The sequence below is a fragment of the Phyllostomus discolor genome, chromosome 5 (assembly GCF_004126475.2).
Source record: "Phyllostomus discolor isolate MPI-MPIP mPhyDis1 chromosome 5, mPhyDis1.pri.v3, whole genome shotgun sequence".
NCBI classification, from domain to species: Eukaryota; Metazoa; Chordata; class Mammalia; order Chiroptera; family Phyllostomidae; genus Phyllostomus; species Phyllostomus discolor.
In genome coordinates, this window is record NC_040907.2 from 131,868,808 (window position 1) to 131,895,664 (window position 26,857).

The 26,857-nt window shown below is 35.8% G+C and overlaps 1 protein-coding gene and 1 pseudogene across 4 annotated transcripts in view; one reads left to right on the top strand and one right to left on the bottom strand.

Annotated features, from left to right (window-relative positions):
- Nucleotides 1–26,857, top strand: part of JMJD1C (jumonji domain containing 1C) — a 261,892-nt gene that overhangs the window by 55,040 nt on the left and 179,995 nt on the right. For all 4 annotated transcript variants that reach the window (XM_028511400.2, XM_036026904.1, XM_036026902.1 and 1 more), the window contains exon 2: nucleotides 22,546–22,710. In XM_028511400.2, coding sequence (XP_028367201.1) covers nucleotides 22,546–22,710 — 165 coding nt within the window. The remainder of the gene's footprint in view (nucleotides 1–22,545; nucleotides 22,711–26,857) is intronic.
- Nucleotides 23,194–25,556, bottom strand: LOC114496204 (annotated as a pseudogene).

The window sequence follows — 26,857 nt, forward strand, 5'->3', positions numbered from 1 at the left end:
TTAGTTGTCTTCCATTCAAAACAACTTTGTTAGGTTGTATAGTGACAGCTGTCATATCAGTGTGCATTTAAAAAAATCAAAATTGTTGAGTTTTTGTGTAGCATTTTAATATTGCAGATAGAAGAAAGTATGGAACATTTTCTGCATATTATGCTTCATTATTTCAAGAAAGGTAAGAACACAACTGTAAAATGCCAAAGAAAGATTTGTGCAGTTGTAGAGAAGATGCTGTGACTGATCAAATGTGTCAAAAGTGGTTTCCAAAGTTTTGTACTGGTGATTTTCACTGGGTGATGCTCCATAGTCAGATAGAACAGTTGAAGTTGATAGTAATCTAATCAAGACAGTAATTGAGAACAGTCAACATTATACCATGGGGGAGATAGCAGACATACTCACAATATCCAAATCAGTAGTTATTGGTGACAATAATGTGTCTTTTATTTTATGGAAAAATAAATGTATCTTTTATTTTATAGAAAAAAACACATGAAATTTTTGGCCAACCCAGAGTATGTGCATTTGTGACTGTATATGGCCTCGAGGGAGACTGGGGTTGGTACCCCTAACCTCTGTTCAAGGATCAACTGTATTTTTTTTTAACAGTTTACCTCAAAAGCTTCCTTATTTTGATGACTATTGTAAATGTTGGTTAGCTTTTGAAAATAGTCTACCTTAATTTTTTTCTGATTGTACATTAATTGACTTAAAATATCTTTATATAATTTTATATAATAAAACATTTACCTATTTTAAGTATACATTTTGACAGAAATATTTGCTCATGTCACTTTGCCTTAAGTCTTCACTCCTGGCCCTGAGTTTCTTTTCTGTCACAATAGTTGGACTTGCCTAGAATTTAACATAAACAGAATCATATAATACATAGTCACGTGTCTTCTATTTCATAGCTTTTGTTTGAGATTCATTTATGTATAAATCAGTAGTTCATTTCTTTATTACTGAATAGTATTCCATTATATGGCTATATTACATTTGTTTTTTCACTGACCAGTGGATAGACAAATTTTTAAGTTGTTTTTACTTCTTTGCAATTACAAATAATATTCCTCTGGACATGTGGGTACAAATCTTTGTGCGGACATGGCTTTAGTAGATGTGTGGAGTAGAATTGCTGAGTTTTATGGCAGTATGTAGGATAACATTTTAATAGCCAGAATTTTAGACATAGTACGTTGGATTTACTTGTGCTTGTGTTGGAGCAGAAAGATCTTTTATGGAAGATTATGGTTCTACCCCTCAGTCTATTTCCTTGTGAAGATAGATGGTCATTCATTCAAATATATGCTATGGTTAACTCAACCCTGCTGTCTACTTGGTAGATTTTTTTTTTAGCTATGTTCTAATGTCAAAAATCCCCTCTCCAGGTTTTAACAGAACTCTCTAATCTATATCAAAGTCCAATTGGAAGAGAAAATCATGACATATTGCTTAAGCTATACTCTATTCACTCTTCTAGATAGGCTAAACCTGCACTTTCCAGTATGATAGCTACTAGCCACGTATAACTGTTGAGCACTTGCAATGTGATGTAGCTAGTCTGAATATAAGTGTAAAAGGACGTGTGATTTTGAGGACAGTATAAAGAAAGAAATGTAAAATATCGCACTACTAATTTCTGTTGATTGCAAATTTAAGTGATTTTTAAAAATATGTAGTTATAAAGTTATATTATAAAATTTACCTGGTTCTCTTTACTTTTTAAATGTTGCTAATAGAAAATTTAAATCATATATAGGGTCTCATTTGTAGCTTTTGTTGTTTGTCTTGAATAGCACTCCTCTAAACTTACCTTGAGGTGAATTCATAGATTGAGTATTTATACTTTATTGTTTAAGCACATCATAGAAACTGAAACTAAAGTGTTATATAGGCCACATTGTAGGACTACATATTAAAAGACTGTATTTATTGTGAAAATTGTTGCAGTGCAATTAATGACTTGTTTTTATATCACAAAGTAAATACCGACTTATTTAACTCAGTGTCTTTTGCTTTGGCATCTAGAAAGCTTACCCCCTCTTGCAACTATGAATGCCATTTGGTATGCATTTGTATGCTCAATCAGACTGCTGGATTTATTGTGAAGCACACAATTAAGAATATGTACAATAATTCCAACATACCTTACAGTCTAAAAAATATATAACTTTTCATTCATTTTCAATAGAATTCAGTGTGATATGTCTTTTTGGGAAGATTTGTTTTTAATTTCTGTTCAGCACAGGTTTGTGAAACTTCAGAGAACAAAAATGATTGTGGAAAAAGTTTGTAGGATAGCCAGCCATATTCTCAGATAATAGGGACTTAATTAATTTTTAATAGAATAGACTTGGATGCTAATGTCAAGTATGAAATCCACAATTGCAGAAACCGCTAATTTATTATTTTTGGTATACATATTACATATATATCCCTACCTTTTAACCCCTCAAATGATCACTTACTACACAGAAAATTATGTAATTTTTCAATAAAAAGATTTAGAAAGTACAGTATCGTGCCAATTTGTGATGTAGAAATGTCAGTACAAATTGTTTTAGTTAAAATCTTTAGATTTACTTCTAAGTAAGTTGTATTAAATTACTAAGTGATGAGAATGCATAAATTATTAAAAATAGTTGTCATAATTTAGTATTTTATTATGGAAATGAATAATTCTGAACTTCAGAATTGCTAAGTGTAAGATACAAAAACTGTTTTTGTATATCTTGTAAAAACAAAGAAAAAGACACTTGTATTACAGAGTAAGTTAGAGCTGCTCTTTTTAATATGTTAGCCATCAACTACATGTGGCTAGTCCAAGTTGAGATGTGCTATAAATACAAAATATATACTAGATTTTAAAGACTTAGTATGAGTAAAAGAATGTATGGTACCTCAATTTAAAAATATTTATTACTTGTTGAAATTATAATATTTTAGATATATGCCTTATCTAAAATATATTTTAAAATTAATACTGACTTCTGGCCAAAATGGATGTGCAGGTAGATACACTTTACCTCCTTGCACAACCAAAAGAAGGACAACAACAAATTTAAAAACATAAAATAACCAGAACTGCCAGAAAATTGAACTGTATGGGAGTCTGACAACCAAGAAGTGAAAGAAAAAATAGTCATTCAGACTGGATGGAGATGGGCAGCTGAGGAGGAGAGGATGTGCAGGAAGGTGGCACCCTGAGGACTGGGCAAGCGAGGCAGCAGCTAGCAGACCAGGGCAGGCAAGGCGGAGGTTGGTATTGGGTGGTCCCACATTTGCATGTGGATAAACCAGAAGAAAACTTAGGGAGCAAGACAGACTGGAATCCAGGGTTCCATAATGGGAAAAGAAAGCCCCAAAACCTCTGGATGTAAAAAGCTGTGTGGGTTGTGCCAGTGGGAGAAACTCCCAGCCTCACAGTAGAGTTCCTTGGAGATGCCTACAGTGTCCTAGAACATACACAAGCCCATCCACCTGGGAATCAGCACCAGATGGGCCCAATTTGCTTGTGGGTAGCAGGGGAAGTGACTGAAAGCAAGCAGAGAGCCAAGCAGGTGGCATTTTCCTCTCTGACCCCTCCTCCAAATACAGTGCCACACCCATGCACATGAGTTGCCCCACCCTGGTGAATACCTAAGGTTCCACCTCTTACATTACAAGCATGCCAAGACAAAGAAATGTGGCCCAAATGAAGGACAGATCAAAGCTCCAAAAATACAACTAAGCTATGAAGAGATGGACAACCTATCTGATGCAGAATTCAAAAACACTAGTAATCAGGATGCCCTCAGAAATGGTTGAGTATGGTCGCAAAATAGAAGAGTAGTAAAGGTTATGCAAAGTGAAATAAAGAAAAATATACAGGGAACCAACAGTGAACAGAAGGAAACCAGGATTCAAATCATGATTTGGACCAGAAGGAAGAAATAAACATTCAACCAGAACAGAATGAAGAAACAAGAATTCAAAAAATGAGGACAGGCTTAGGAACCTCTGGGACAAATGTAAACATTCCAACATCCAAATCATAGGGGTGCCAGAAGGAGAATAGGAAGAGCAAGAAATTGAAAACTTGAACAAATAATGAAGGAGAACTTCCCCAATCTGGCAAAGGAAATAGACTTCTAGGATGTCGGAAAGCTCAGAGAGTCCCAAAGAAGCTGGACCCAAGGAAGCACACACCAAGGTTCATCATAAGTACATTACCAAAGATTAAAGAGAAGGAGAGAGAGGAACAAGTATAAGGACACATGGATAAAAAACTAGGGGTGGGTGGAAATGGGAGGGAGGAGGGGAGGGCTGGGTGGGTGGGCTAGAATGGGAGTAAAAGATAGAAAATTGTACTGCAACAATTTAAAAAGACATTCACAGTAAAAAAAAAAAGAGAGAGAGAGGGAAGGAGAGAATCTTAAAAGCAGAAAAAGAAAAGGAGACAGTTACCTACAAAGGAGTTCCCATAAGACTGTGAGCTGATTTCTCAAAGGAAACCTTGCAGGCAAGGAGGGGCTGGAAAGAAGTATTCAAAGTCAGGAAAGGCAAGAAATTACACCCAAAATTACTCTATCCAGCAAAGCTATCTTTTAGAATGGAAGGGCAGATAAAGTGCTTTCCAGATAAGATCAAGTAAAGGAGTTCATCATCATCAAGCCCTTATTTTATGAAATGTTAAAGGGACTTATCTAAGAAAAGAAGATCAAAAATATGAACAGTAAAATGACAACAAACTCACAACAGTTCCAATCTGAATCTAAAAATAATAAAAACAAACTAAGCACACACTAGAACAAGAACAGAATCACAGAAATGGAGATCACATGGAGGGTTATCAGTGGGGAATGGGCGGGGAAGAATGAGGGAAAAGGTACAGGGAATAAGGAGCATAAATGGTAGGTACAGAGTAGACAAGGGGAGTTTAAAAATAGTGTGGGAAATGGAGAAGCCAAAGAACTTACATGTACAGCCCATGGACATGAACTAAGGTGGGGAGGGAATGCTGGTAGAAAGGGGGTGTTCAGGGTGGAGGGAAATAAAGGGGAGAAAAAAAATGGGACAACTGTAATAGCATAATCAATAAAATACATTAAAAAATTAATTCCACTTGTTTTCTTAAAAAAATTTTTTTAATCATCATCTGAGGACATGCTTTTTGAGAGGGGGAGGGAGAAAGAGAGAGAGGGACAAAACATTGATGCAAGGGAGATACATCCATTGGTTGCCTCCCATATGTTCAGGACTGGGGACTGAGCTCACAACCCAGCCAGGTACCCTGACTAGGAATCAACTCATCACCTTTTGGTTTATGGGGCGATGCTCCAACAAACTGATCCACACTGGTCAAAGCTCTACCTGTTTTTTTCCTTTTTTAATGTGGTTACTTGACAGTTTAATATTTTAATTTAAAATCCAATTCTAAAAATACTCAGGTGATGCAAATCAAGGGAAAGAAAAGGAGCAGAGAACCAAAAAAGCAGGAAAACCAGAAAACTATTAATACCTGGTATGTTCAACCATATTAATAATTGGAGTAAATGTTAATGGCATTAAACACTTCAATTAAAAGGCAGAGGTTGTGGAACAGATAAAAAGAAAGTAAGACCCATCTATATGTGGTCCACAAGAAATTCACTTAAATAAAAAAACTTAGATCGGTTGAAAGTAATGGACAGAAAAGGATACACCATGCAAAGATGAGGAACAGGAGAGCTGATGTGGCTAAAGTACTCTTCAAGAAAGAGTATTATCAGAGAAAATGTTGTACAATTTGATATAAAAGTGACAAATGTGTGCATTTCAACAGCTTCACAATACGTGAAACAGTTTTACACAGTTACAGACATTACATCTAGACAATTTCACAGTCATAGTTGTTTTTAAACACCCATCTCTTAGCAGTTGGTATAACAACCACATAAAAAAGTAGCAAGATCTGGAGAATACTATCAATCACCTTGATTTAATTGATATTATAGAACACCACACCCCATGCTGCATGTAATACACATTCTTTTAAGTGCACGTAGTATGTTTATCAAAAGATACCATATGTTGGCCCGGTGAAACAGTTCTAAATAAATTTAAAGGGCTGGAAATAATACATTTGTTCTTGGCCATAATAGTATTAAAGTAAATATCTGTAATAGTATGGTGTCTAGGGAAGAAACACCAAATGTTTGGGTATTAATACACTTTTGGACAATATTTGTGGGTAAAAGAAATGACAAGGAAAATTATAATTCATTTAAAACTTAATGATAATGAAAATACAGAAAATCAGGAAGTGTGGCTTTCACTTCAGGAGGGTTTAGAGAAATGTATAATTTTAAATGCTATATTGTAAAGAAGGAGAATAACGTCAGTGACCTAAGGTTCTCCATTAAGAGATAAAAAGAAGAGCAAAGAAGGACGTATAGGAAATAAAGATAACAGTAGATCAGTGAAATAGAAATAAAAAGGAAGAAGTGAACAGAACTATACCGAGATACTAATTTGTGCTTTGTTTTCTCATTCAACTTTCCTCCCAATTGATAACATACCCATTTGGTGGGCCTGTGGAGGAATAGGCACTCTGAAAAACTGCTTATTGAAATGCAAAATATTGAAGCCTTCTATAATGGGGAATTTGGCAATATCTAGCTAAGTTACATATTTATTGATCTAGAAAATCTCACTCTTAGGAATATATCCCAAACATACATTGGTATAAGTAGAAAATGACATACATACAAGTCTGTATTCATTGCAGCACTAATTTGGGTGTTTTAATTGAATAAATTTGAGTGTTAACATTGTGTAACTTTAAGGTGTAAAATGTGTTCTTTGATACATTTATGTATTGAAAAAGGATTGCTAATATAGCAATATTTATCACATTAAATAATTATAGTGCAGTATTATTGTCTGTATTTTATAATATGCATTAGATTTCTATGGCTTATTTACTATTCATTGTAAGTTTGTACCCTTAAACACCATTACTTTTATCTACCCTCAACCCCCAAATTCCTTGCTAACCACCATTTTACTCTTTTTTTAAAGGTGTAACTTTTTTAGATTCCACATATGAGTGATATACATTTCATATCTTTCTGTGACTTGCTTCATTTAGCATAATGTATCCATCCATATTGTTGCAAATGGAAGGCTATCTTGGCCTTTTTCATGGCTGAGTAATATTCTATTGTGTATGTGCACCACATCTTTTTATCTGTTCATTTGTTGATGAGAATTTGGGTGGTTTACATTTCTTGGCCATTGTAAATGAGCAACACCATTTGTAGTAGCAAAATAGTGAAAACAACCCATAGTGCCATCTGTAGGGTTTCTGGCTGAGTAGTTCAGTTGATCAGAACATCATCCCAGTATGTGAGGGTTATAAGTCCATCTTTGGTCTGGGCACGTGCAAGAATCAAACTAGGTGAAGCCATGGATGGGTAGAAAAACAAATCAATCTCTCTCTCTCCCTCTTCCCCTCCTCTCCTTTCTCAGGTCAAATAGTATTTTTTTAAAATAATTTATACAACTATTATAATACAATCAAATATTATATAGAATATAATGTTCAATAGGATATAAATATATGAATACAGAAAATACCTCAAGTATATTTTATTTACTAAAATATATTTGTTTGTATATAACTTTTTGCTTCTATTTTTTTAATCTAGGAATTTACCAAAAACTAAGCAACTATAGGAAACAGATACAGAAGAAATAGCTAGAGTTCTGTTAATATAGCTAGCTTGTTTCTAGGTGTGACTTGGAAACCATTTAAATGTTTTATGTAATTCTAAACAAGTTTTATCATTTAAAAAAGGAAACCTAGAAGTGAAAACAAAATGAAACAAGCCAAAGTAGTATGACCACTAGGAAAGAACTATTAATAAGTGTCTTTAAAAAGCCAGTAATTTGATTATACGTGCCTAGTTTATAACCTGAGAACAAAACAAAAAAAACCAGTATAAACTGTAAATGGTTTCATTAATCATAGTATTGGTATATTTATTCCCAAGCTTTTGTGTATGTATTGTGCAACAAAGCAGTTAATTTAGTTGTATTAGTGTCATTGTGTAACAAAATCAATGCAGTTAAAAAATGTAGAATTTTATTTGGAAGTATCAGTATAAAATCATATGGACTCTGACCACAATAGAAGGCCTAAAGTGACCAACTCAGAAGAAATGAACAGTCTTAGAACCCAGGTTACCTCTGAATGCTGTTTCCAATTGAAATGTACCAGGGTTTCTTGGATATATGGTTGATTTCAGGTCCGGGGCAGGAGATGGACATGATGATAATATTATACCATTTTGTTATACTAGATATTTTGTTACACTAGAAACAAGGAAGCTATTAAAGACTCTAAGGTCATGTCTGAAATCTCAGAAACCAGCTGAAGAGTTTCTCACTGGCCAAAGATGGCAAAATTTGACAGCAGTAGGAATAACAACTGCAGTTATTTGAAGCATACATTTATTTAAATCTTAGAGTTTATGTGTATACTGATTCCCCTAAAAAACAAATTCATTGTTTACCATTTTGAAGGTTAGGATACCAGACTCATTATTTTAAGAACTCATAAAAATCAAGCATTTATCCTTCTTTTCCTAAGCTGCCTTTTGGAAACCAAAGAGTTGATGAGTGGAATTTTCACTTAATAGACATTTCAGATGGTAAGCAGTGAAGGAATAATGAAAATAAAATAATATAGATACTTCCGGCAAGATGGAGGAATAGGTGGATGCACCATACCTCCTCGCACAACCAAGATTAGAACAACAATAATTTACAGACAGAATAACACTCAGAACTGACAGAGGATTTATCTGAATGGAAGTCGGACAGCCAAGAAGTTGAAGTAGACCTGTACATCCAGACTGGTAGGAGATGACGAGCTGGGCGGGCATGGGGCTGGCACGGGTCGGTGGTGCGCGGAGGTCGGGGAAAATTTGGTGCAAAATCGGCGCGACAGCCATCCGGAGCTCCAGAACGCAGCGGTGATCCCTGAGTATGCAAGCTGCGGCTGGCGGACCCAGTGACGCAGCGATTGTGGACCAGGGCAGAGCTCGCAGCCCAGGACCCCAGAGAAGAGTCTGAGCCCAGGAGAGCGGAACTACCGCCATGGTTTCCTCCCGCCCCCGCCCCCACATAAACGTCACAATCTAGCGACTGGGGTGCCCAGCCCCGGTGAACACCTAAGGCTCCGCCCCCCACCGTAACAAGAGCGACCAGACCGAAAAAAAAAAATAGCCAATCTATCAGATGCACAGTTCAAAACACTGGCGATCAGAAAGCTCACGGAATTAGTTGATTTTGGGCGCAGATTATATGAAAGGATGCAGGTTACCATAAAAGAGATGCAGGAAGATATACGGAGGAGAGCCAATAGTGAAAGGAAGGAATCTGAGTCTCAAAACAATACAGTGGGCCAGAAGGAAGATAGAATCAACCAAGTAGAAAAGCATGATGAAATAAGAATTCAAAAAAAAACGAGGAAAAGCTTAAGAGCATCCAGGACACCTTTAAACGTTCCAACATCCAAATTATAGGGGTACCAGAATGGGATGGGGAAAAGCAACAAATTGAGCACGTATTTGAACAAATAATAAAGGAGAACTTCCCCGATTTGGCAAAGGGAACAGTCTTCCAAGAAATCCAAGAAGCTTAGAGAGCCCCAAAGAAGTTGGACCCAAGAAGAAACACACCAAGGCACATCATAATTACATTAGCCAAGGTAAAAATGAAGGAGAGAATCCTAGAAGCAGCAAGAGATAAGGGGACAGTCACCTACAAAGGAGTTCCCGTCAGACTGTCAGCTGATTTCTCCAAAGAGACCTTACAGGCAAGAAGGGGCTGGAAAGAAATATTCCAAGTCATGAAAGACAAGGACCTACATCCCAGATTGCTCTATCCAGCAAAGCTCTCATTTAGAATGGAAGGGAAGATAAAGTGCTTCTCAGATAAGGTCAAGTTAAAGGAGTTCACCATCACCAAGCCCTTATTTTATGAAATGCTAAAGGGACTTATCTAAGAAAAGAAGATAAAGAAAAGACATGTATAGTAAAAGGACAGCAAACACAATTATTAACAACCACACCTAAAACAAAACCAGAAGAAACTAAGTAAACAACTAGAACAGGAACAGAACCACAGAAATGGAGGGCACATGGAGGGCTAGCAGCAGGGGGTGTGGGAGGAGGAGAGAGGGGGAAAAGGTATAGAGAATAAGTAGCATAGAATGTAGGTTGAAAATAGATAGGGGGAGGGCAAGAATAGTACGGGAAATGTAGAAGCTAAAGAACTCACAAGTATGACACATGGACATGAACTAAAGGGGGGGAACGTGGGTGGGAGAGGGTACAGGGTGGAGGGGAGAGAAGGGCGGAAATGGGACAACTGTAATAGCATAATCAATAAAATATATTAAAAATGAAAAAAAAACAACACTGTGTTGCAATTCTCAGTGAAGTGCTGAATTGAGGCAGTGTTCCTCATTGGCTGTTATCATCACAGAAAGATGTAAGGCAGTACTCTTGCTCCTTAGTGAAGAACACAATACCTGTGTGTACTGTGTTCCACAGTGCCTCAAGTGGATAGTCAGCAAACTACAGATAACTGAAGACTGGCATAAATTACTTGATTTCCTTTTTTCCAAATAATTAAAATTTTTTTTTCAATTGCAGTCGACATACAATATTATATTAGTTTCAGGTACACAAGCCCATGATTGGAAACTTACACAACTTATGAAGTGATCACTCTGATCAATCTAGTTCCCATCTGATACCTTATATAGTATTACAGTGTTATTGACTATATTCCATTTGCTATACTTTACCATCCTCATGACTATTCTGTAACTACCTATTTGTACTTCTTAATCCCTTTCTTTTTCACCCAGCCTCCAACCCCTCTCTCTTTTGGCAAGCATCAAAATGTTCTATGAGTCTGTTTCTGTTATGCTTGTTTGTTTAGTTTTTTAGATTCCACATATGAGCGAAATCAGCTGGCATTTGTCTTTGTCTGACTTATTTCACTCACCACAGTACCCTCTAGGTTCATACATGTTGTTGCAGGTGGCCAGATTCATTCTTTTTAATGGCTGAGTCATAGTCCACTGTATATACACACCACCTCTTCTTCATTCTTTATGTTTTGTCTATTGTAAATAATACTGCAGTGAATACATGGATCCATATGTCTATTTGATGTAGTGTTTTGGGTTTCTTCAGATAAATACCCAGAGGTGGAATTTCTGGGTCCTTCTTTGTCTCTTGTTATACCCTTTGTTTTAAGATCTGTTTTGTATGGCATAAATATTGCTATCTTAGCTTTTTGTATGTTTGTTTCTATTTTCATGAAATACTTTTTCCATCCCTTTCAATGTGTGCATATCTTCCCACCTAAAGTGAATCTCTTGTAGACAGCATATGTAACAGTCTTGTTTTGTTACACAACTGCCACTGTATATCTTTTCACTGGAGCATTTAATCCATTTGCATTGAAAGTAATTGTTGACAGCTCTGGACAAGGGGCTGGGGAGGTGGAAGGGGTGAGCAAAACAGGAAGAAAAAGAACAACAACTCATTAACACAGACAACAGCAGTGTGGTGATTGTGGTTGGGGAGAGGAGAGGTGGAAGTGCAAGAGGATATAGTGAAGATAAATGGTGAGAGAAAAAGAAATAAAATAAAGTAATTGTTGATAGATATGTATTTATTGCTAATTTATTATTCATTTTTATTTTTTTTCTTAAAGATCCATTATCATTTCTTCAGCTTTTTTTGTCTAGGAAGCTCTTTATATGTCCTTCAATACTAAATGATAGCTTTGCTAGGTAAAGTAACCCTGGTATTAGGTCCTGGCTTTTCTTTACTTTGAATACAGTCAATTTCTTTAACAAAAATTTGCAGGAGAAAAAGAGAAAGTGTTGAATCAGTAGATAAAGAGAAATGTAAGAATCATGCTAACCAGTTGCAAAATGTGGAACTTATTTGGATCTTAATTTTAACAAACCTAAAAAAAAAGACCATTGTGAGGAACTTGAATGTTGGCTGATAATACATAATTTTGAAGAATGATTCTTTAGTTAAAACAAGATTTGCCATGAGGTGAAAATTGCAGCTGGATAATGGGCACATGGGAATCCCTTATGTTCTTGTCTCTATAATGAAAAGTTCAATATGAAAAAAGAGCAATTAGATTCTCAAAATAGCTTTTCATATATCCGAAATCAAAGTAAGTGATCTACCATAGTAAATCATTGAAGAATTATTTATGAATTTTAAGTATTTGTAGCTTTTACTCTCTTGTAATGAAGAGCTATTTATTGAAAGGTGATGTTAGTCAATAATGGTAAATTTTCACTTGAAGGACTTTGTGGTTATTTATTAAATTCAAGCATTTTAGTTAACCTAACAAGAATTAAGAGTGAAACAATTCCTATTAATAGGGTTTGTTAGATAGAAAAACTTATTCTATGAGTTTGATTTACAAGTCTTGTAAAATCCTTCTTCAAGTGAAAGAAATTTCTGTGAAACTGAGATATAGTTTGTAATTAACTATTGCTTCCACTCCCATCCTACCTTGAACCTAGGGAAAGTCCCTAGGGGAATCACAAGTCATACCTAATACTGTGCTCCAGTGCCCACTTGTACTTAACTAATTTTTCTTCTTTAAACTTGGGACATTTTTTTCTAAGAGCTCTTTGTAAATAAAACATTTGCAAGCTTATAAATAAGGTTCCATATCCTAAACTTTCTGGGACCCAAGATCTATGTCCTTTTCATTTTAGGACATGCTCTTCTGTTAGTGCTCTCTCTTTCCACAGAAATTACTACATTACCAGTTATGTTGCTTTGAGAGGTGGGGGGAGAGAGAAAGAGAAAGTTAGTTTAATTGTTAATTGTCAGTGTTCCCCATAGTGCTTTCCTCACCCCCATCTCTACTCCCATATCTACCTTTCCAGCACAAAAGAAAGAGTGGAAGTGGGTTTGTCCGAGTCTCACTAACATGGTTCTTTTCTTTCAAGCAAAAAGGATCCTGGGATCAACTTGTGCCATAATAATGTGGTATAATTGCAAAAATTTTGGATCCACCTGCATATTAGGATATTGCCTTTGAGATTTCCATCTTCTTCTTCTGTCCTTGATCCCAAAAGGCATATGACCCTTTATAGCATAATCCCAATAAGTATAATATTGCATTTAGAAGAAGGGAGTAGCATGGTTATTCATGATGTTCATTTCTCCTCCTTTACGTTTTTGGTTAAATTCTCTGTTTACAGGTGGTTGTTTTTTAATTAGAGTTAACATTTATTTTGGGAGGCGTGAACAGTTCCATGAGTTAAGACAAAACAGTCAACACACAGAACAGCTCAGTCACTCCCCCACAAAATTTTCTTTTGCTACAACTTCTTTGTAGTCATACCTTCAAATACCTCCATCTACCCCTCTGTAATCCTGTATAACCAATAATCAGTTCTCAGTCCTGCTTGTTTTGTCCTTTCCTAAATGTTATGTGAATAGAATCATATATTATGTAGCCTTTTGAATCAGACTTAACTATCCTAAAGCAATTGAGATTGATTATATTGTTGCATGTATTAATAGTTTGTTCCTTATTATTGATGAGAAGTATTTCATCTTACAAATATACCATAGTGTGCTCCCCATGGTATCCATTCCCCATTTGTGTTGTTTATAGCTTCTGTCTATTAAAAATAAAACTTCTGTAAGCATTTGTATACAGGTATTTTCAGAAATACAAGTTTTTATTTCACATGGCTAAATACTCAGCCATTCTGTTAGGTACATAATGGTGTATTTCATTGTGGTTTTAATTTTCATTTTTCTAATAACTAATGATTTTGAGTACCGCTTCATGTCCTTATTTTCCATATTCATATCTTGTTTGGTGAACTATCTGCTCACATCTTTTCCATATTTTTTAATTGGTTTGGGTTTTTGTTGAATTTTAGAAGTTCTTTTTATATATTGGATACACATTTTGTTTTCTTTCAGTTTGCGGCTTTTGTTCTTATTTTCTCAACATTGTTTTTCACAGAACAAAAATTTTTAAGTTTTAATGCCATCTAATTTATTACATTTTTTCTTTGATGGTTTGTGCTTTTGAAGTCATTTCTAAGAATTCTTTGCCTAGCCCAAAGTCACAAAGATTTTGTTTTCTTCAAAATGTTTCACCTTTACTGTTTTAGTATATAGCCTTCCTGGGTTTACTATTTGTATGTGGTGCGAAGTAAGGGTAGAAGTTCTGTTTTTGTTTTTTTGGTTTTTTTGGGGGGTGCAGGCACATGTATGTCTAATTATCCCAACATTCAATGAAAAGGCTATCTTCTTTAAATTGCATTTGTATATTTATCAAAAATCAGTGATTAGTTCTGTATGTATCTGTTTCTGGACTTTAATATCTACATTGACCTGTGTCTATCTTTTTTTCCAGTACTATACTCTCTTGATTATTATAGTTTTATTTTGAGGCTTGAAACCAAACAGTGTGAGTTATCCAACTGTTTTCTTCTTTTTCACAATTGTTCTCCATCCCTTCCTTTCCCATGTAAATTTTACAGGGTCTACAAAAATCCTACTGGGGTTTTGATTGGAATTGTATTGAGTCTGTTGAACAGTTTTAGGAAGAATTTACTTCTTAACAATATTGAGTCTTTTGATTCAGAAGCATAGTACCTCTGTTCATTTACTTAGACCTTACAGTTTCTTTCATCAGTGTTTTTTTAAATTTCTACATACATGCCCTAACATACTTTGATATATTTCCTCTTATGTTCTCCACTTTTTGTCTTCAAGTAGTAATAACTGTTTGGAGTAGGACCAGGAGCGTGCAGCATTATGTATACTCTTTCCATCCAAGACTCCAGAAATCAAGGCAGCTTTCAGGGATCTGGTGCTTAACTTCAGTCAGAGATTGGTCCCTGTTGAACTGGATCACTGGCCCACCCTAATAGAAAGAGATGCTTATTATGTTCATGATTGACTTCTGTGAGAGAGATAAGTATTTAGTCATAATGTGCATACGGTCTCAAAAATGCACATTGTTTTTTGAGATGAAGGGCATTTCTAATATTTTCCTCTTACATTTTAAAATTCATATTTTTTATCTGCAAGAGGGAACTAGCTTTTATAATTGAAGTAAAGTCTTAGTAGTAAATCATAGTTTTTAGACTTGACTCAAAGGGAGTTATACTAGTGAATCTATTGACCCACTGCCTGAGACCATGTCAGTTCTCTTCATTTGTTATTTTTTAAATTGAATCAGTATCATTAACTGACATAATTTAGTTGAGGGCACAAATAATTTCAATTTAGACTACTGTACTAAGTGCATTTGATAGAGACGGAAGTAAATTGCAAGAGGACATAGAAGGATAGACTTTTGACTCAGTACAAGTGATAGAATTTTCTTTTCCCCCTCCCTCTCTCCCTGCCTCCCTTCTTTCCTCTCCTTTTTAGAAGACTTCTGATGCCCTGGGTGGCGTGGGCTGTGAACCAAAGTGTCGCGGGTTCGATTCCCAGCCAGGGTACATGCTGGGTTGCAGGCCATAACCCCCAGCAACAGCACATTGATGTTTCTCTCTCTCTCTCTATCTCCCTCCCTTCCCTCTCTAAAAATAATAATAATAATAATAATAACAACAACAACAAAATAAATTTAAAAATCTTTAAAAAAAGAGTTCTGAAATACATCTTGAAACCAAGAAGTTTAGAGACCTGATGAGAGACTAGATAAGATTCAGAATGAGTTGTAAACAGGGGAATGACTACAGTGTACAGAGATGTATCCTTAATCAGTATTTGCTGAATGATGAATGGTTGGTGGACATTAAAAATGGAATGTTCAAGGTAGATAAGAAAGCAGGAACAGAATTAGAATAGACTGTTAAAGAGTTATGATATGGAGCAGTTTCCAAAGATGATTAGATCCAGGTAGGTGGAAGTATAGAAAAGTTGAAAAGTCACTAAGAAATTTAGAAAACTTTGAGTCTCAGTTATTGTATATTAAAACCATGAATCACTTAGTACAGAGAAACAGTATTTTGTTTTCTCTTTGTATTTCAGACTGACTGATACAGTCAAATAATTTCAGTGCCCCAGAAATATAAGTAGTTAATCAGATCCTTTTCTATGCCTCTATTCTGTCAATTATAAAGCCTAGGTTATACCCATGGAGGGGAGGGATCACATGTATCATCTGTCCTCTTTTTTTCCTTAAAAATTTTTTTCAATTACTGTTTATATTTAACATTATTTTGTATTAGTTTCAGGTGTACAACATAGTTGTCAGGTAATTATATACTTTACAGCAGGGGTCCCCAACTCCTGGCCACAGACCAGTACTGGTTCATGGCCTGTTAGTCACTGGGCCACACAACAGGAAGTGAGCAGCAGGTGAGCCAGTGGTCTCTGGTGCCAAAAAGGTTGGGGACTACTGCTTTATAAAGTGTTCCCTCTGATATTTTCAGTACCCACCTGGCATCATACATAGTGATTACAATATTACTGACTGTATTTCCTATGATGTACTTCACATCCTGATGGCTATTTTATAACTAGCAATCTGTGCATCTTAAAGTCTCTTAATATTTTTAACCCAGTACCCCAACTCTCCTCCCCACTGACAAGCATCATCTGTTCTCTGTAATTATGAGTCTATTTCTGTTTTGTTTGTTCATTTATATTATTCTTTAGAGTCTACATACAAGTGAAATCATATGGAATTTGTCTTTCTCTGACTGAATTACTTCACTTAGCATAATACCCTCTAGGTTCATCCATCCTGTTGCAAATGATAAGATGCTGGTCTTTTTTAAGGCTGAGTAATACTTCATTGTATATATGTACCATAGCCTTTTAAAAAATATATTCATTTGAGAGAGAGAGAGATAACATCAATTTGTTGTTCCACTTATTTATGAATTTATTGGTTGACTCTTGTATGTGCCCTGACTGGGGATTCAAACTGCAACCTTGGTGTGTCGGGACAACACTCCATCCAGTTGAGCTACCAGGCCAGAGCCTGTACCACAGCTTTTTTATTCACTTATCTATTGTTGGATATTTGGGTTTATTCAGTAGTTTCTCTATCATACATAAGGCTTCAATGAACATAAAGATGCATATGAAGTCTGTCAGAATGTATCCTGGCATGTAATATGAAAAGTAGAGTCATTTATTGAAGAAGTTACAAGATACAAGAAACATGGTACATACTACAATGACTCCTCAGTCCCCTTCAAAATAGGCACATTGGGACCTCACACAGTTCTCCTAGTCACCATCCGCTGCCCTTTTGTATTTTCCTGAATCTCATTGATGGTCTGAAATCTCTTCCCTTTCAAAGGTGATTTTAGTTTTAGGAAAAGGCAGAGATTGCAGGGCACCAAATCTGGACTGTAGATGGGCTGAGTCATCTGAGTAGTTTGATGTTTCACCAAAAAACTGCATGAAATGTGATGCCTGAGCAAGTGCATTGTCGTGATGAAGCTGCCTGTCACCAGTTGCCCATAGCTGCAGTTGTCTGATTTATCCGAATAGTTTCTGTGGAGAAATGTTCAAGGTTAATGCAAAATTTGATGCATTTTCAATGCTCTACTTGCTCAGTCATTTTGTATGTGACAGCCACAAAGTACACACGCTTTCTCAGTGGCATCTACCACCCCCACTGGCTAGTACAGTGAATTCATCATGGTTCACACATGCACATTCCAGTCCACCCTCCTTGGCCACCAGGTTATATACATGTTGAGCAAACTATTCTCATTATATTAACCATGGCTGAACTTTTTCTGAACAGATGTTGTACTTTAGTAAGATAGGGAAGTAAGCAGACAGAAGGACCCAACAGAAGTGAATGATAAGGGGGTTAATATAAAGTAGTACATAATTAAACAAAAAATAAGTATATTAAATATTTTAGGTAGTTTGCAGATGTATGGAAAGAGCTACACCTTCTTAAACTTTATACCACATAAATACCCATGCACTGTGAGGCTAGATTATTTACTGATTCAGTTAGCCAGGATACAAAATCTTATCTGTGTTGGTATACTATCCCTGCATATCCTTGCTTAGTATGACAGGAATGCAAAACGCTGGCTGTTCTTTACCTAGGGTATTTGTCAGGGTTTTGTTTGCAGTGAGCAGCAATGAGGGCTGAGGTAATAGCTTCCTCCAACAAAGAGCAGACTAGCTTTTACTTTACTATAAAAGTAGGAAGCCTCCTCTCAAAGTCAGTGTTTTCTGGGTACACAGGTGTTCATCCTGGACCCTATGCATCCTTCCCATAGGATTTGAGAGGGAGCCAGCATAAGCAGCATGTAGGATAAGCAATGAGTTTCAAAAGTTTATTTTTTGCTTTTATGTCTAGGTCTTTGCTATTGGAAGACTTCACTTTGAATTTATGTCCTTTAGGATAGGAAAATGTTTACAAACCTTGTTTTTTTTTTAAGTTCTTGATTACATTTTTTGTCAGTAGGCTGTATTATATTTGTTTGTGAGGGCACAGCAAAGATAGTGCTCAAGTTTTCCTAAACATTGTCTCTGCTTCAGTTTTCTAGAGTTTCCAAAAGCCTATTTATACTACAATTTAATAATTAAATATGAGAATCTTACAAATTTTTTAAAAATTATTTTATTGTTGTTCAAGTACAGTTGTCTGTATTTACCCCCCCACCACTACCTTCCCAGTGCAGCCATCCCTGCCTCCCTCTCCTGCTTCCATCCCCCCCCAGTTTTGTCTGTGTGTCCTTTATACTTGTTCTGAAAACTCCCCCCCCCCCCCATTATTCCCTCTCAGCACCCCTCTGGTTATTGTCAGATTGTTCTTAATTTCAATGTCTCTGGCTATATATATATATATATATTTTTTTTTTTAATAATTTTTAAAAGATTTTATTTATTTATTTTTAGAGAGGGAAGGGAGGGAGATAGAGAGAGAGAAACATCAATGTACGGTTGCTGGGGATTATGGCCTGCAACCCAGGCATGTACCCTGGCTGGGAATCGAACCTGGGACACTTTGGTTCCCAGCCTGTGCTCAATCCACTGAGCTACGCCAGCCAGGTTATATATATATATTTTTTAAAGATTTTATTTATTTATTTTTTAGAGAGGGAAGGGAGGGAGAAAGAGCAAGAGAGAGAAGCATCAATGTGTGGTTGTTGGGGGCTGCGGCCTGCAACCCAGGCATGTGCCCTGACCGGGAATAGAACCTGTGATGCTTTGGTTCGCAGCCCACACTCAATCCACTGAGCTATGCCAGCCAGGGTGCATCTGGCTATATTTTGCTTGCTTGTTTGTTTTGTTGATTAGGCTCCACTTAAAGGTGAGATCATATGGCATTTTTCCCTTACCTCCTGGCTTATTTCACTTAGCATAATGCTCTCCAGTTCCATCCATACTGTTTCAAAAGGTAGGGGCTCCTTCTTTCTTTCTGCTGCATAATATTCCATTGTGTAAATGTACCATAGTTTTTTGATCCACTCATTTACTGATGGGCACTTAGGTTGCTTCTAGCACTTAGCTATTGTAAATTGTGCTGCTATGAACATTGGGGTGCATAGGTTCTTTTGAGTTGGTGTTTTAGGGTTCTTAGGATAAAATCCCAGCAGTGGAATTGCTTGGTCAAAAGGCAGATCCATTTTTAGTTTTCTGAAGAAGTTCCATACTGTTTTCCATAGTGGCTGCACCAGTCTGCATTCCCACCAACAGTGCACTGGGGTTCCCTTTTCTCCACATCCTCAGCAACACTTATTTGTTGCTTTGTTTTATGATGGCCATTCTCAACAGCATGAAGTGGTATCTCACTGTGGTTTTAATTTGCATCTCTCTGATAGCTAGTGATGCTGAGCATCCTTTCATATATCTCTGGGTCCTCTGTATGTCCTCCTTGGAGAAGTGTCTGTTCACGTCTTTGGCCCATTTTTTGATTGGGTTGTCTGTCTTCCTGGAGTGGAGTCATGTGAGTTCTTTGTATATTTTGGAGATCAAACCCTTGTCTGGGGTATCACTGGCAAATATGTTTTCTCAAGTAGTTGGTTCTCTTTTCATTTTAATGCTGTTTTCTTTAGCCATGAAGAAGCTTTTTAATTTGATGAAGTCCCCCTTGTTTATTCTTTCCTTTATGTCCCTTGCTCTAGGGGACATGTCAGTGAAAGTATTGCTGCTTGGAATGTCTGAGATTTTCTTGCCTATGTTTTCCTCTAGGCCTTCTTTGGTATCACAACTTATATTTAAGTATTTTATCCACTTTATTTTTGTGTATGGTATAAGTTGGTGACTGAGTTTCCTTTTTTTTGCATGTAGCTGTCCAGATCTTCCAGTACCATTTGTTGAAGAGGCTATTTTTACTCCATGTTATGCTTCTTCCCTCTTTGTCAAATATTAATTGACCATAAAGACTTGGGTTTATTTCTGGGCTCTCTGTTCTGTTCCATTGGTCTGTGTGTCTGTTCTTATGCCAGTACCAAACTGTTTTGGAGAATCTTATAAAATTTTAAGTATTGGAGAAATTGGTGTATTGGGTTGGCCAAAAAGTTCATTTAGTTTTTTTCTGTAAAATAAAAAACACATTTTTCATTTTCACAAATAAATGTATTGATTTGGTTATTTTGAGAATGTCAGCTATCTCCTGTGTAATGTTGGTTGTTCTCAGTTAATGTCTCAATTTGATTGCTATCAACTTCAACTGGTCTGCCTGACTGGGGAGCATCATACAGTGAGAAATCTCCAGCACAAAACTTTGCACACCACTTTTCACATGTTCAGTCAGTCACAGCACCATCTCCATACACTACACAAATTGTTTTTTTGTGTTTCAGTTTTGTTTTTCTTTTTGAAATACTAAAGCATAACATGCCAAAAATGTTCTGTATTTTCTTCTATTGTCAATATTAAAATGCTTACAAAAATTCACCAATTTTGATGTTTCTTTTAAGTGCACACTTATATGCCAACAGTCACAATACAATCTAACAGTTATTTTGAATGAAGTTAAAGACAATTAAGCACTACTAGAGCCATCTTTCGGAAGAAAAACACAAACTTTTTGACCAACCCAGTAGTTTGAAACCTTTGTATAACACCAGATAAACCTCCTTTCAACCCCTAATTATGCATTTTTGTAAGAAGCCAAAAGTCTTGTTTCTTGGCTTGGGCTCCTGCTCTGACTTTGTGTGGATAACTAGGGATAGATGTTATCTCCTTGAACAGTATATTCCTGTCTTTACCAGTTCTAGTAGATAAGCACATCTAACTAGTTTCCTAAAATGCAGCAGCACAAAGACCTCAAAATCAAACATCTTTTACTAGTTTGTCTTCCACGTTTAAAAGTCCATGGTAGTAGGTGTTAGAAGATACTTAATATTTATTTAGCAATTTGTATATGCAGCTGTGACAGTGTTTTGGACACTATAATAGCTCTACCCTACCCTTGGTGAATTCGCACCCAAATTTAAAGATATTCTCATTATATCTGAAGGATTCAGGGCAATATTTTATCATATGATAATGTAAACTGTGTGAAAAATAACTTGCTTATAGGAGTTCAAAGTTAAGTTTGAGTTAAAGTGGGGGTTAAATATATCCTGAAGAACTTGAGAGGCCAGAGAACAAACAGGGTTTAAATAAATGGAAACTGAAACATTTCAGGTATAAGGGAGCAAAGGATGGGTGGAAGAAAAAGATAAGAACAACACTGTTTTCGATGCAACTCATAACCTAGTAGGGAAGATAGCTCTATGAAAGATAATTTTAGAAAATGAATAGAAAGGGATAAAAGAGGGGGCAAGAAGGGGTAGAATGATTGAATGAGTTATAAAAGAGTTAGCTTTGGCTTTCCAAATTAACATCCTTGTCTTGTTCCTAGTGTAGAGGAAAAGCTTTCAGTCTTTCACCATTGAGTATGATGTTACTTGTGAGGTTTTCAATATGACCTTTACTGTATGTTGAGGTAGTTTCCTTCTATTCTTAGTTGAAGTTTTTTTTAATCATGAAAGAGTGGTTTTGTCAAAAAATTTTTCTTGTGTTGATTAAGATGATCATGTTTCTGTTTTTCATTCTGTTAGTATCTATAGTACTGATTGATTTTCAAGCTCATGATTGATTTACATATTATATATGACTTTTCATACTACAAAGTCAGAAGTGAGTAGTTCTGACAGAGACCATATTGTTTGCAAAGTTAAAAATATTTGCTATTTGGTCTTTTATAGAAAATATTTTCCAACCTGTTTCTAGAATCACCTGTATCAACATAGTTCTTTAGTATATATTTATATGTTGGTCAGCCTATACTTACCAACATTTTGTAAACTGCTTTTCTTAACAGACTTATGATTTATATTTTTATATAATAAGTAGGAGTTATAATGTGGTTAGGGATAGGTTACTTAAATAATGATTTTAAGAAAAATGTTAATTTGAATAATGAATTCATTGAAGTTTTTCCTAATTCACTTTCATGGCTTATATGCTTTATTGCTTAAGGAGTTTTATGTTTTCTTTGCCATAGGTGTATGTGGAATTTGATGATCTTCAATGGGATAAACGAGAGTGGGTTAGAGTTTATGAAGATTTTTCAGCCTTCTTGGTGGAATACCACTTAATCTGGGCCAGAAGGAACGACCCTAGCCAGACTCAGGGATCAAAGAGCAAACAGACTTATTGGCCTGCATTGGTAAGATTGCTTTCTGTTTTGTTAAGCATTTTCAGTTTGTTTTAAAAGAACAAGAACTGAATGTAAGTTTAGATTTATCTTGCTGATTATAGGGTCCCAGACCCTCTTGCTGAAGGAGGGTCTGAAATATCTGGCAGAAATTTCAAAATACTCTTTGATTTTGTTGAACAACTTTGTGTCTTTTTTAAAAAGCTTTTCCAAGGATGGAGAATTCATATAGATAATGTTTGACAATTCATATATATCACATTAGGATAATAAGAATTAAAGGTAGAAATCTCACACTCTTATTATTGTCTGCCCTGCTGCCCAACCAGATTTCAAACACTGCATCACTGTCCTAGCCATTTTGCTAAATGGAAGACTCTAGACACTAATCACGCAGGCAACTGCATGTGTCATGAAAACATACAATTTTTCTGTTAAGAGATGTTTCTTTCCTGCTGGCTACAGTGGTGGTTTGACAGTTAATAATTTAAAGGCTGCAGCAACATGCAAAAGAATGTCATCTTATTTTTATAATTATTTTTTATAAAGTTAAGAAAGGTCTCCAGGAGATGGTGAGTTTTATTCTGTCTTCTGGATAGAGGTTTCATTTGCCCTTGAATGTTCCAGGGTGGATCTAGACTCAAAGAAAGCACAGGAGACAGAAGTGTGTTGTATATAATTTTCTCCCTCATTTTCATCATTGCCATCAATTGAGAGAACAGCATACTTGCTTGCAGAAGTAAAGAAGGGTTCATTTACTTTAGGTTTCTTTTACTCAGATGCAGATTGGGCATCTTGATTGTTTTTACATCTTTCCTATCTGACTCCTTCCAGTGGGTTCTGTTCCTGCCATTTCCTGGGCCATGACTGGAGTTCCTACTTTGACCTTTTGGGATACTCATCCCATCCACTTTATTTTCATCTGCTTTCCTTGCTGGTCCTTCCTCAGATGGTTGAGCTGGAACTGCTTTCCCCTAACCACTTGTAGGGGACTGCTGCTCTGTGTCTAAGTTCTGAGATCAAGCAGGAGGGTTAGAACTTTGTTTTACCTAAGCATTCTCCTTTGGTGGAGGAGCTGGAATTACCTTTAAGGGCTGTTCATGTTTGGGAGGCTTAAAAGTTGGAAAGTCACAATCTTCCTTCTTAATGAGTGTTTCATTTTCTGAAGACTTGTCACACTCACTCCTTTGTGTGTTTCTGCCAGTTGTGGCTGACATTCCAGCCTGTGATGTTGCACTTCCTGTCCTTATCTGTTCCCATTCCTGTTCCTGAGTTTATTTACTTTTGCCAGCTTGGGTGTCTCTCTTGAGTCCACCATTCTATTTTGACTTATTCAGCTAACACTACAGTTTCTCCTGTTCCTTCTGTAGCCACTTCTCTACTTCTCATTTTCTAGCAGCTGTGTTTTGCCCCTCCAAAGTTAATAGAGCTGCTCCATTAGACTGAGGAATGCTAGCAGAGGAGGAATCATCTTCCTTAGGAGTGCTTCAGGGCTTGAGGTTCAGTTTGGGTCTTTGCCGGGCGGGGGACCTCTATCTTTATATGTATAATCTTCCTAAGAGTAATCATTGTGTCTGCCATATCTGTCTTCATAGCAATCCCTATCTCCTCTGTAGTCATCATCTCTATGATACCCACTACCAAATGCTCTTCTGCCACTGCCTATCCTGAAATCAGAGCCTCTATCATAGTCTGTGCTGCCTCTGTTATCATAGTGATTGCTCATGGCCCCCATATCAGTCCATATTCTGGCTTGGGTCATAATAATAACCATCCTGATACCCATCACAGTATTGGTCTGAATCATAATGGTCTTGATACTTGTCTCCAGAGCTGTCATCACCTCTGCTAGGTGAGTAGTTGTCAATTTGTTTTGTCAGAATCTCAATTTCTAACTCATCCAAAGGAACCATCATCCTTTTCTTTATCCTGTGCTTCATCAGCAATGTCCGCTCAAATTCTGTAATTTAGAGACTGTTTATTGACACTCGAGGCATTGAACAAGGAATCCAGGTCCTCAAACTCAGTGTAACCAAAACTTTTCAACCTCTCTGGATTGCTGGGTTCACTTGGTAAAAAGACTACTCTGATACTTAATCCCCTAAAGAATTCCTTAATTGAGTTTTCTGTCACCTCATATGGCAGGTGCTCTAGAAAAGCAGTGTAGGGTGACAATATGGGAAGACAGCTCCTGTCAGTATTGGGTTCCTGAGCAGCCTGTGGAGCAGTGGGCAGGACAGAACAGTCCTTTGGAGGTGCCTTATACCCATCATTATCATTACTGTGATAAGTAGTTGAAACATCTTCCAGAGGTTGTGTGTTTCATGAGACCAGCTGACTGAGGGACATAGGTGCTTCCTCTACTAGTCCCTCCATCCTCAGCCAGAAAGTCTTTTAGTGACATAGTCTTTTTATTTTTTTTTGCTGAGGCTGCCATATTAAAAGAGGGAGAGAGAATGCAAAGGCTTTCGATGTCTTTTTGTTAGTACCCTTTTAGGATATTTAGTCCACTAATAGTTTATTATGTTCTTTAGGGGAAACATAAATTGGATTAAAGGACTCTAAAGATAGTTCACTGATTTGTGTACAGTGTGAAACAATTTTGCTGAGTAAGACTTTGTAGATAGAAGATACTTTTCATGGAGCATTTAATAGCATATGATTTTCCTTTGATTGTGGATAATAGCAGATATTTAATGTGAAATTATGTGTTTAATAGGTAACTTCATATCAGGAAATGTTGCATTTATGAAAATATTACAGATTACAATATATTCTCAGTTTGAAGAGTTTTATAGAAAGAAACATTATAGCTAAACAAGAATATTAATTATATTAAGAAAAAAAGCCACAGTTGCTTAACCATTGTTATTTCTGTTTTCTGGCTGTGTTTAACATGTAATAGGTATTCAGTATATGTTTATATTAAATAATTTTCTTCACATTTTGAAAGCCATTGAAACATTATTTCAGATATTTTGTATACATGTTGCCAGGGTATTACTTTCAGAGCTTTTAAACATAAATTAATTGTTTACAAGGATAGTTTTTACTTGCTAATAATTATATTAATTATAATGTTTGTTTTTCAGTTGATGTTTTAAAAGTATGAAGAGAGAAATGTTTTAAAAAGACAGGGAAAAAGAGAAGGGATGAAGTGGATTTAATTAATGGCATTTTTAAAAGAAAAATGTAATGTGGAGGGATGAAAAATGATAGCATAAGCTATGATTTTGCCAGGATAATTTGAATATTTTAGCAAAATAAAGATGATTTTATCCATGATAGGTTTTAAAAGTTCTTTGGTGAATGAGTATGTTGAATTATGAATTATATAGTTTTTAAAACCATGACTAACATGCTTTTGATTTAAGTCAAAAATTGGTTAAAACTTGTAATTATGACATTTATGTGACTTTTGCATGAAAAGTCTTAAAACAGGAAGCAGTAACATCAGTAATACCAAAAAGTATGCCTTACTATCTTAGTTAATGAAAAAACATAACTTTAGAAAACCTTTGCCCTTTCGTAGAGGCAATTAAAATCAAGATGAATTCCTAATGGATATTCATAAATGACTAATTTTGGAGAAAATTTCTATAGGAAATATTGTTTAATAATTTTTTTATAATTTTAGAAATTTCTTTCTGTTGAAAAGCTTTTAACCTCACAAAACTAAACGTCTTCTAAAATTTCAACTATTTTTTTAATGCACACAAAAGTACACATTGTAAAAAATTTGGAAAATGGTATAAAGTAGAAATTATAATCATTCTACTTTTACCACCACCAAACAGTCAACTTCTCTGGTGTATTTTTATAATATACATTTTTCTGCTTTCTTTTTTTACTACAGAATTTAAAAAATTTTAATTGTGTTAAAATATACTTATAAAATTTTCCGTTTTAATCAATTTTACATACATAGTTCAGTGACATTAAGTACATTCACATTGCTGTACAATCATCTATTTATAGAATTTATTCCATCTTGCAAAACTGAAACTCTGTTCTTATTCCCCCCTCTTCTCAGCCCCTAGCAACCACTATTTTACTTTCTGTCTCTATGATTTTGACTGCTTTAGGTAAATCATATAAATGAAATCATTCAGTACGTATTTGTCTTTTTGTGACAGGCTTATTTCACTTAGCACAATGT